Source organism: Dufourea novaeangliae, unplaced genomic scaffold (assembly GCF_001272555.1).
Source record: "Dufourea novaeangliae isolate 0120121106 unplaced genomic scaffold, ASM127255v1 scaffold316, whole genome shotgun sequence".
Classification (NCBI taxonomy): Eukaryota; Metazoa; Arthropoda; class Insecta; order Hymenoptera; family Halictidae; genus Dufourea; species Dufourea novaeangliae.
The window spans coordinates 606,498-618,061 of record NW_015374191.1 but is presented as its reverse complement, the minus strand read 5'-3'; the positions used below and the strand labels follow the sequence as shown (position 1 = coordinate 618,061).

Sequence of the window (11,564 nt, the reverse complement as noted above, 5' to 3'; positions counted from 1 at the left end):
CGTCCTTTAACATTCTATGTATTAATAACGTCTTAAGTCTTAATCTGCAAAAAGATCACTCTAGTTTCTCGATACTTATACCGAACAGAGAAAAAGGAGACACCCTATTACTGATCATGTTTCATTTCATCTTACTCACGCACAGTCAGGTGCGCCCTATTACAATAAGTGTAAGATAAGTTTCAAGATGTGTTTTATTTCTTAAAAAGTACAAAAAAATTACAGAGAAAACGATGCGCCGCTCGTCAATACCAGAAACGTGAAAGAGACAGAACGATCCGACCGAGTTGTTGATACGCCGTAAGATGAGTTTCTCATTTCTGATCATCGTTCAGTTCGTGGTGCTTTACCGGGTTTGTGGATCCTGAAAATCCCGATTAGGCAATATCATTCATGATTTGTATCTGAACACACAGTCTTAGGAACAGAGGAAACACGTGATCATTCAACACTACTATCAATCGTAGATCTCTCGGTCGCAACTGGTGATTCCAAATAACCTACATAATCCATAATTAAGAATCGCCAGACTGCGGATTTTATGCATTCGTATCAGTTTGCAAAATACACGTTCTTTTAACATGTAACACAGTGAAATTAATTAACGGAAAAAAATTAAATTTCTAACTTTATACTTTTATAAATTGCTCTGGAAAGATGTGTTGCATAACTTGATATTTATCCGCAATCTGTTCCGTGGAATATTATTTTTCGCTAGAAATGATAACGATAACGACAACGACGAATTTTAACGAATCGAATGATATTATTTTATTATGGTACTTGGTGCTAACCGAAGTGACTAGAAGCCAATAAATAAATAAATGACGACCCCGGCTCACAGACGAAAGAAGGAGAGGCGTTCAAGGGTGCGGAAAAATATAAAAAGCCTCGCTAAAATAAATTATCCTTTTATTCCATTAGCAATTACAACGCTTTGAAATTCAACTTGACATTCTTCTTCGCTAAGCAACGACGTCGTTCGTATACCGTTACGCTCTCCTAAACATACAGCTTTCCCTCTGTGTTTTTTTTTCCTTTTTTCTTGTTTTAATTAACAACGATCGATCCGACTAGTTTACATTTTACACTCTCGCTGTATCCTTTCTCACTCTATCATGGTTATATATCGTTTTTTTTTGTTTAGAAAAAATAAAGATGTTTGAAGAAACAACGTTAGAACGCAAACAGTTGAGAAAAGATCAATACTGCCTAGTAAGCCAAATGGTTCATGACAGCCTGCATACATTCAGTCATCGGTGAATAATAATAAAAATACACATAGACACGAATACATTGGCAAACGATGCACTTTATTGCAACCTCGGACCTGTCTCATAATCGTCGAGCCCTGCTCATACACCCTCACAACACAAATATAAAATCTTTGGTCTAACTATAGACTGTCGTACGGTGTTGCATTACAAAATTCGGAAGCTTATTTATAAAAGTGGTCTGTTTCCTTTCCTGTCCTACTCATCTGCGTAAAAAGAACGTTTCTAGTCTTTGAGTTCTCGTTGTGAGGACGATCACGGGTCGATCCCACATTTATAACTTGTTACGAACCGCTGACAATGAATTTCAATAAATAATCAACATCGATGTTCACTGGTTAATTATGAACGTTTACAACAATTTACTTAGTAACTTCTCCATTTTCCACAAACTCAGTTTAATTTTCGAGTGCACTGTGACTTAAGGAATCTAATACTTTATGCTTGTGCACTGCTTAACAATTAACGAATGGTAACTCTTTTAACATAAAGTGTCGAAACAAAAACACATTTTATCTTACAAGACGAAACTGTAAAATGTTCGATTGAACGGTACCGACTCGAAACCGAACACCAAATATAATACAAAAATGCAGTCTGCAGACTTTGTTACTTGTAGACGAACCTAATCTACTCAATTATTCTCATGCACTAGTTACCGAAGCGCAATCACGGTTAATTGGTATTTGACACAATTTTTATTCCGAGCAAATATTTGGATAAATATTCGCTCGAAATAAAAGTTTCTAGACCATTCTACCTAACACCTTTGTCATTTTTCTGAACTCCAACATACAACACAAACTACGGCGTTTAGTAGATATTATAAACTTAATCTAACAAAAACACTTAAACAAAGACAACAGCGATTTATAATTGATTCATTTGTTTCGGAATAAAAGTATTGAATCCCTTCAATCATACTGCCTAACAAATTTGTCTTTGTTCGCAATATTGTTCCTCAATTGTGTTAGCCATTATTGGTTAAAGTTTACATTAATTTCGAATTGTAGGAATTTTAAATGTCGGTAAACGCGAATTACGTGAGACATGCTACCAATCATGCCATCAATGGGATACATTTTTCAGGATAGGAAGATAACTGAACTTATGTCTTCCAGTACTTACCACTGCCTTTCATACATTTGATCTTTAACTGCTTCTTTTTTAGATCTGGCGGAACTGATAAAGCTTCTCTATTCGATTCACTTCCTCCTGTCCCTGGACTACCTCCAGCCATATCAGCATCCTGTACTCCACCACTACCGGTTTGTGCAGCAAGTAACTTCTTTATATTGGCAATCTAACAAGAATTTACAAACCTCAAGATACAATTCTACTGCACTAGTGTATTTTTGTCCATAAAATGCTTACATCTCGCTGTATTCTTTCCTTATGATTGGTGGCTTTCTGTTTTTCAAGATTGGCTCGGGTAACTTGTTCTTCGATACACACTAGCACTGTATCACAAGCTTGACCCCATGAAGCTAATGTTTCTGCTACTACTCCGGTATCACCTGGTCTAACATCTCGTCCTAAACCAGCATAATCTACTTCTAACTGCGAATTCTTTTGATCTAATTTGCCGTGTATGATGTCTGCATAGACAGCTTCAATTATTAAATCCTCTAAATCTCTAACATTCTTTATATCTAGCTCCTCCAGGAGTACAGAATATGGTATACATCTGGACTTTGTGGCAAGTGTTACAATTGTTAAATGTTGGAGCTTCTTCTTCTGTATGGGAGTCAACTCTAAAACCTTATCTTTATTCTCCAAGTATTCTTTGTAGGTACCATAAGCAAATAAGTTCAACGTGTTCCAATATTGAACATAAGGTCCATTCTCTAACTCTTTGATATTGGGCATATCTAATAATTCCCCAAAGACATTAACACCTGGTGTTTCTACAGCTTGCTTTATCAGTTCCATAGCAGCTGCCCCTTTAGCAGTTTTTGCAAGCAATACGAACTGTTCTAAGGGGTTGTTGGCTGACTTTTCAGTGGTGGTTCCACCAGTCATTTTGATCCTATTGAATAAGAACAAACTGATAAACAAATCTATACTAACCTATAGTCTAAAGAATAATCAAACAAAGTCTACATTAAAAATAAGAAATAATGCTTAGAAATGATTCACTAGCATATAAAAGTAATATACGAGGAGAGATCCCGGAATGTAATACTATCTTTCCTAACGTCTTACCATCAATGCTCTCCCTTGAAATCTGATATTTTAAAGGACAAACAATGACCAAAATCTGATATTAAATATTTCAAAAACCAACTATCTGTCATATGAATTTCATATTTCAATCTACCATGTAGTACTCATCGAAATAACAACATCACACTAGGGAGATCTCGATTTGCTAGACACTAAGAGAGGTTAGAGTGGAGCCTATTTACACATCACACGTTATTCACCCAAATACATTACAAACAACAGAGTGACATTAATGTTCAAAAAAATACAATCTGTTATGTAAATTAATTATTATATAACTGCAACTTACTCCGTTCGATGTTTACAAAATACGAAATACCCTTTCCCACTGAATATGTCTTTAGGTGTGTGTAAGTCCAATAAATATATACAATGGTATAAGTTCTACCACGAAAAAGAAACGAAACCTTACTTAATGGAACGTTCTTCTAGCCGCCTAGGAACCGAATAATGAATGACGTGAAAGCATCATGCGAAGCATCGTACGAAAGAAAATACTCGAAGGAAGATTGCGTTTTCCCTGAATCAATAAATTCCTTCTGAACTGTTCAGCTAGCCCAACGTGAGCCGTACGTTGCCGACAGTGGGATGCATCGCGTCCAGCTCGGAACAACTTCAATGGGTTGTGAAGAAGAGTAGGGGAACGTGTGTTGCTCGTTCGCGAATGCGTACAGTTCGTGTCAGTGGTCTTTCCAAATGATCGTGCCGTTTGATGAGAAACAGTGAACGGAAATATTTCAAGATTGCAGGTCGTCGGGCGAGACTGCGCTTGAAAATTCCGCGGAACGAATAGTACAAAATGAAGCCTTTAATCGAGTTCGAGGAATGTTTGCGAGACACGCCAAAGTTTCGGTGAGATTTCGTTAAACCTATCCGCTCTCTCTAAACGCCTGCTGGCTTCTACCATTCGTTTTATTCCGTCGCGGTATCCGCACACTGTTTACTATGACTAAGCCACCGAACGCGCTTCGCTCGATCATGAATCGAGGAGGACTATTCAGAGAAATTCTTTTAATGTCTACACCCTTTTCCCCCTATAGATCATGCATCGAGGATGTGGAGGCAAATGTTGATCTACTGGAACAAAAGTTAGACAAGGTACCACCACAAACAGATTGCATTGTAGTTATTATCATATTTGTCATTGTTCTACGGTAGATTATAAATGGTATATGTAACACTTTCCATTGTACTATATAGAGCTACCACGGCGACGTAGATCACCATTAAACGCAAATCTTATTTGTTTTAATAGAAAGTGCATGAATGAATAAGATTTTATTTCTAAACGTTTATATATCTTTGTTGGTAAAACAATACGAAATTTTCAGAAGCAATACAACAAACATCTCTTAGAATTGTTAGTTATTTGTGTTATGAAATTCTTGGAGTGTCTAAGAGTAATACTGACACCCATGATTTTTAAAGATCTCTTGTAATTTATTGATTAAAATTGTGGATTTTATAACGAACTATTTGATAAAGACCAATGAAGTTTTTAGTTTATTTAGAACCTGATAGAATATTAGAGAGAACACACAAATTTTTTTTATTCCAGTTTCTGTAAATTGATCTATAAAAATCTATATTTGCAGGAGTATCTGTAATCTCTTAATAATAATTCTATTTATTCATTTTTATATATCAGTCTCTTTTTTGTAGGTATTGAAAAATTGTAGCCAAATGATTGACACCGGGAAACTTTTTATAGGACAACAAAGGTATGTTAAACAGATTTACAGACTATATACATAAGTTAAAGAATGATGTCAACAGTTGATATGATAATAGAAGGAAAAGCAAAGTTCAATCAACGAATGAAAATGTTTAATGGGTTCAATGAACCAAGTTATTAAAGAAATGTTAATTGTTGCAAATGATTATGCTCCATATTAAAGGAGGAGGGAGATTCCAAGCAATAAAGGAATCAGGAAACATGTGTGAATTATAGCTCTAGCTGTTGGGAGTGATTCATACTTGTGCTGCTCAGTGTCACACAATGAAGATGAATGTTACTTGAAATTCTCATTAACAAGAAAATATTCATTCTGTTTTCCATATGTAGTGATATAATTATGAATAAAGAATATGTTTATACTCTCACAATATGTAATAATACGAATATAAAGAATTTTGATGTATATAATATCAGTATGTAATATGTTATAAATTTTTAAACATAATGAAATTGTTTTATACGAAAATTAAACAAGTATTTTTTTTCACAGCCAATTTGCTAATAGTCTTTGGGAATTATCTCTATACTTTAATGATGATTCAGAGATAATGGCCTACCTAAATAAATTAATTCATGCTTTACAAGAAATGAACAAGTTTCATACTATTTTAATTGATCAGGCATCTAGAACTGTAATTAAGGATCTGAATTCGTTCATAAAGAGGTAAGATCGATTATTAAATGCCTCGAGCACAGAATATTGCACATAATTATTCTACTGTTATTAAGTAATATTTGTAATATTTTAACAGTGACATTAAAAGAGTAAAAGAATCTCGTCATTACTTCGAAAAAATATCTGCGGACTTAGATTTAGCTTTAAATAAAAATTCCCAAGTTCCAAAGACCAGACCTGCAGAATACGAGGAGACTTCCAATATTTTGTCCGCCACACGGTCATGTTTTCGACACACGGCTCTGGACTATATTCATTCGTTAACGATGATACAGGCACGCAAGCGGCACGAGATACTGAGCACACTACTTAATTACATGCACGCCTGTATTACATACTACCATCAAGGCAGCGATTTGGCGCAAGACCTGGATCCATTTCTAAAAGATCTTGGAGAGAACCTAGTTACAATGAGGGTTGATTCCGTGAAGCTTGAAAAGGAAATGGAAAATCGGCATATTTATGTTACGAATAGAGACTTACTACCCTCTCCAACACCTGGTAATCCCAGAATGGAAGGCTATCTTTTTAAGCGGACTAGCAATGCATTCAAAACATGGAACAGAAGGTGGTTCTGTTTAAAAGATCAACAACTGGTTTACAGAAAACGAACGGGCGATAATGATTATACGGTCATGGAAGAGGATCTTCGTCTTTGTACTGTAAAACCAGTGGTAGACTGTGATAGAAGAAACTGTTTCGAAGTATTAAGTCCTACAAAGTGAGTAATTAATCTGGAACATTCGTTCGTATTCCATTATTTAGGAATAACAACAATAATTGGTTCACAGAAGTCACATTTTGCAAGCTGACAGTGAAGAAGCATACTTAGCATGGGTAACTGCCATGCAGCAAGCTATTGGTGCTGCTATTCAAAGAGGCATGCGTACTCTTGTTAGTGTTAGAGAATTGCAATTTCAGAATATTAGAGGATCAGGTAGACAGTCAAAACCTAAATCAAGGTAACAGAAAATTTTTTTTCTCCGTTACAATCAACAAGGAATAGAACAGACTTTTCACAATAACTAGTCTTTACCATAGGGTCTGGGAACAACTCTTAAAAATTTCTGGAAATGATACCTGCTGTGATTGTGGTGGTGCTAATCCAAGGTGGGCCAGTATCAACCTTGGAATCACGCTCTGCATAGGTGAGACATTTTCTTTTTTTTAATAATTTTACAAACCAATGGTATTTAAATGTTTTTCGTCTCTGTTTCAGAGTGTTCTGGGGTTCACAGAAGTTTAGGTGTTCATTATAGCAAAGTACGTTCCCTCACGTTGGATGACTGGGAGCCTGAGATATTGAAAGTAATGGCAGAACTAGGGAATACCGTAGTAAATAACGTCTATGAGGCACTGCCCATTCCCTCTGATATTGTTAGAGCAACACCAAAATGCCATGGGTATGCAAGTAGTACTTACATACACCGATAATAAAATTACGATTTCAATTTAGTGAGGCAATCGTTCGAAACAAGTGATAATCCAGACCTATTTCTTCTTTAATCAACAGTAATATACGCGAGGCTTGGATAAGAGCGAAGTACGTAGACCGTAAGTTTGTGAAGCCATTGAGTAACATGATATCGTCCGGACAACACGCGAGTCACGACAAAATACACTTCCGCAAGTGGAGCGTTCGCAAGCTGCGTCGCAGGCCGCGGAGTTGCGACAAAATCGACAGTGCGAATCGTAACAAAACAGAAACGTTATCTTCGGTGAAAGAAGGCCCAAACTCAACGAGTTCAGATGACAGCAAGCACACGTCGATCGAAAGCCTGAGTTCCGTGGACAAGGCGAAGAAAACGGAAAGAAGTTCCTTAAGCTCCAACGACAGCGCGAATCTAGATCTCAAGAATGATTCCACGTTGTACGGAAAGATATTAGCGCGACCTCTTAGCGAGATAAGCGAGACTAAAGGCGACGATAGCAACGTTGTAAACGAACGTAAGCTCGATGCTCCAGAAGCAGATGACAATACAATATCCAACTCTGAGAATAGTTTATCACTGAAAAGCGAAGAAGTGTCCTTAACCGCGGAGATTTCCGACGTCAAAGATGTCTTAGAGAATAAGGATATCGGGACCGAGAAGCAGTGTACAAAAAGAATGGACTCCGACGTGCTGATGTTCGGTTGCGATTTACCAAAGCCAACGATCGATAATAGCTTAGAGTTAAGTTCGGATCAGGACTCGACTGCCGGCGAGGACGAAGAGTTCACGGACGAGGAGGATATCGAGAATCTACATCCGGAGATGCTGCTTTACAAAGCCGCGGCTGCGCACAATCTTCCTGTGATGTGTGCAGCTTTGGCAGCCGGGGCTGACAAGTGCTGGTCAAATGTTAACGACAGAGGACGCAACGCTTTGCATCAAGCGATTATAAGTGTACGTATCAATACCATTGGGCTGTTTCTCTTTAATAACGATTGCATTGAAATTTAGGGATCCGTGATGTCCTGTGAGTATCTCATTCTAAATGGGGCACGAATCAATTGCCAGGACAGTGACGGAAAGACACCGTTGTATTTGGCCACGGAATTAGGTATGAAACCGTCATAAGAGATCGTACAGTTATTTAAAATGGTGACATTTGATCGACTTATGATAAAGGGATGTTATTTCTATACAGACACCAGACGTTTATACAAATTCGTACTGTTAAAAAGTAATTTACAGTAAAATTTATGAAACTAAAGTTCATAAATAAATGGAATAGTTCTAGTTATTACTTGTAATAGTATCATAAAGAGCAAGTAATATCTGTTTCTTTCATGTTGGAATTTTAGGCCATACAGCGCAAGTGTGCTTGCTACTAAAGCATCGTGCAGACCAGCACATTCAGGACGAAAGTGGTGTAAAACCTCTGTCAATAGCTGTGAAAGAAGCCAACGCAGATATTGTTACTTTGTAAGTACATATATAAGTACTTCCTACTAGAGATCAGTTTCCATTAATCCATGGAATTCTATAATTTTTTCACGTTAATCCGTTCGCTACAGTAAATCGACTTATTTCTTTCATTACAGATTACGTCTCGGTCTTCTAAACGAGGAAATGAAGGATTCAGAAATCGGGATCAGCGGTGACGAAACATTCAACGACGTTGTCCGGGACTTCAGCCAATTAGCTTGCTCCCACCCAGAACGGCTACAACGAAGAAATGAAAGTAACAGCGTGTCACAACCGCCTGAATGAGGTTTAAGGACGCGCAAGTCTTATTTGCAGAATGTAAAAAGCTTGCTGCAACGCAAAGAGAAGAAGGAGAAGAACACATCGAAAATGTCGTCTTTCAGTTCCTTGCAGGGTAATAAAAATGATTAATGGAGTTTATTTAATTATGTGAAGAACGGACTTGACGTTCTGTGTGGTATAGTAATGACGAGAGAGAAAGGAAGCCAAGGTTTGTTAAAAAAGAAATTCCCTTTGTACCGTTTCATCTCTGGGCGACAGAAGAATAATTTAATATCTTGTTGGTTTCCTTTCTTTTCTTCGTATTTAAAGGAACCAAGGAACTTACAGATTTTTTGTCGAAAAGAAATGAAATAAGTAAATTATATTTTGCTTACTCATCACGTTACGCTATCCAGTGATAAACTATTAAAGGATAAAAGGCTTCTTCCTTCACGTTTTCCGCTTGAATTTACAGGAAACAAAGAAAGATTAGATTTTATATTTCAAGGAAGTGTATTTCTTCCGTCACACGCAACATGAACAGAATTTTCAAACTGGAGAAAATTTTGCAGACATACATGAAATAATGTAAATTATTATGAGTAGATATTTGTATATCGTTCATGTGATACGAGAAACGTGACAAAGTAGCGTTAACTCTGTTAATTATACGAGAGGTTTTACTATTTAACCGACACGTCTTCAACACGATAGTATGGTCTAGCGAGGGGTGTCTTTGGAAAAACGATTTTATACGTATATCTGTTTTTATATACTTAAATATTACCAGTAGTGTGTATACAACTGGCACTAAAACTGTTTGTTTATCTTTTTCTCTCTTTATTAGGTTCGTGCACGTGAAATGTTGCTTTAATGCAAACTACCTTCTGCAATGTAATATCTATCCACAGTTTAGTAATGACGCAAAAAAAGGTAAAAAGGTATATTGAAACAATTGTAACTGCTTATAAGAAATTTGTTTTACGACTACGTGTCGTTATAGCTAGGTTGTAAAAAATGACAACATTGCACGTGCATACAGCCCAATAATTGTAGCGACCCGATACTGTGTAGCTAGTATCGATTCAATTGAAATATGACATTACCGATATACATAGAGTTTATGTAGTTAGTCTAGAAGTTACATTTATAAATAGCTGTAAACTACATCCATTGAATTACCAAAATAGATTAAAGACGATCCCGTATATAGTTACTGATTAATATAGCATTTGTTGCCAAAAATATGAAATGTTTGTACATACAAACTTGTAGATCTGATTACTATTCGATGTTGTATACTTGAGCAGATACTTTATTTCCGTGGATTGTTTAGAGTTAATGCGAGCGCATAATTTAATGGAGCGTAGAAGAATCTTTACACATACAATTTTTTAATGGATTAAAGTTTTTGGTCTGTTACGTCGATGTATAGAGGTTTGCGAGTTATTAAATTTTTGATAATAAATATTGAGAATAGTTGAGATAGCAGCTGATTAATAATTGCAAGAAAAGTAATTATTATAAATGTAAGAGAAGGTCGCAAAAAATAAGAGAATTCTCTAGAACAAATTATATGTAAGAAAAGTAGAATTCAAACAAAATTAAATTATATATAAGTTCTAAACTTTCTGCTGACTAACACTGTTTAATTTTTGCTTCAAGACTAATAACTTGCGCACCTCTACCGTTTTTCATGACTTGTACAACGAATAAGTTACGTATCATTTACTTCTACCTTAATATTATATATTAATTAAACAGTATTTGTTGAAAAATCATAATATAATGCATGATTTTTAGTGCATAGTGAAAGAAAAAGATTAAAACTGAAAAAAATGATAGTTAAGTAGAGGCTTTATTAGTTGCGAATCGATGTACAAAACCGGATCATTGGCTCTTCTACGAATATTTGATATATTTTTTGAATCTGATATGTTACCGTAGACTTTATTTCGAATCTGGTATTCGATTTTTATAAAAAAAAAATTGATTTTTTTAAGAAGAATACAATTTAATCGTATGATAAACACCTGATACTCATTGTTGCACAAATAGCAACAAAACGTTTTCCATTTTCATATACATATATTACTTAATGTTAGTATACTATTTTCATTTGTGCTTGTACAATTTGTAATTCACGATCATGTTAGAAAGATCATGGTGTTTGATAATTTCGTGTTCCCTGGACTGTGTTACAAAGAGTTTTTCCCTTGTTAATAGATTCGTTTCAATGGAGAATTGATACCTTCTATTTGTACTTGAATTTTTGTACTTATTTTTGTATATGTTTTATACGCAAAACGAACTGAAGGGAAACAGAAAGATACAAGATGATCAATTAATTCAGACAAAAAGTGTCTTCCACAATTGAAAATATTCTTCACACTGTTGTGAAACTTCTGTCGAATAATTTTTCAAATAAGCAATATTTTTTACAGTGTAATGTAATTGATTTTTAAACATAATCATCG

The 11,564-nt window shown here is 35.6% G+C and overlaps 2 protein-coding genes across 3 annotated transcripts; one reads left to right on the top strand and one right to left on the bottom strand.

Moving 5' to 3' along the window:
- Positions 1 to 241: 241 nt before the first annotated feature.
- Positions 242 to 3,957, bottom strand: LOC107192174 (COP9 signalosome complex subunit 7). 2 transcript variants are annotated; one of them, XM_015581379.1, is made up of 4 exons: positions 3,913 to 3,957; positions 2,649 to 3,303; positions 2,403 to 2,577; positions 242 to 364 (listed from the first exon to the last, which is right to left on the bottom strand). In XM_015581379.1, the coding sequence occupies exons 2-4, from the start codon at positions 3,294 to 3,296 to the stop codon at positions 315 to 317; spliced, it is 873 nt and encodes a 290-aa protein (XP_015436865.1). In that variant the 5' UTR covers positions 3,297 to 3,303; positions 3,913 to 3,957; the 3' UTR covers positions 242 to 314. The 2 variants fall into 2 exon arrangements, with proteins under 2 accessions (XP_015436865.1, XP_015436864.1); XM_015581378.1 differs by having other exon boundaries at positions 3,790 to 3,931.
- A 232-nt stretch (positions 3,958 to 4,189) lies between these two features.
- LOC107192171 (arf-GAP with coiled-coil, ANK repeat and PH domain-containing protein 2) lies at positions 4,190 to 9,420 on the top strand. Its single transcript, XM_015581372.1, has 12 exons — positions 4,190 to 4,352; positions 4,541 to 4,598; positions 5,163 to 5,221; positions 5,729 to 5,902; positions 5,991 to 6,635; positions 6,706 to 6,876; positions 6,956 to 7,062; positions 7,134 to 7,317; positions 7,428 to 8,301; positions 8,359 to 8,458; positions 8,703 to 8,823; positions 8,943 to 9,420. Exons 1-12 carry the CDS (start codon positions 4,300 to 4,302, stop codon positions 9,109 to 9,111), a joined length of 2,715 nt encoding a protein of 904 aa, XP_015436858.1. The 5' UTR covers positions 4,190 to 4,299; the 3' UTR covers positions 9,112 to 9,420.
- The last annotated feature ends 2,144 nt before the right edge of the window (positions 9,421 to 11,564 follow it).

Coding starts and splice junctions, on each gene's coding strand:
- LOC107192174 (XM_015581379.1), bottom strand. CDS start 3,296: ATGACTGGTGGAACCACCACTGAAAAGTCAGCCAACAACCCCTTAGAA. Junction 2,578..2,648: donor AGGAAAGAATACAGCGAGAT/GTAAGCATTTTA, acceptor AATTCTTGTTAG/ATTGCCAATATAAAGAAGTT. Junction 365..2,402: donor CAAATGTATGAAAGGCAGTG/GTAAGTACTGGA, acceptor CGGGATTTTCAG/GATCCACAAACCCGGTAAAG.
- LOC107192171 (XM_015581372.1), top strand. CDS start 4,300: ATGAAGCCTTTAATCGAGTTCGAGGAATGTTTGCGAGACACGCCAAAG. Junction 7,063..7,133: donor TGGAATCACGCTCTGCATAG/GTGAGACATTTT, acceptor TCTCTGTTTCAG/AGTGTTCTGGGGTTCACAGA. Junction 8,824..8,942: donor AACGCAGATATTGTTACTTT/GTAAGTACATAT, acceptor CTTTCATTACAG/ATTACGTCTCGGTCTTCTAA.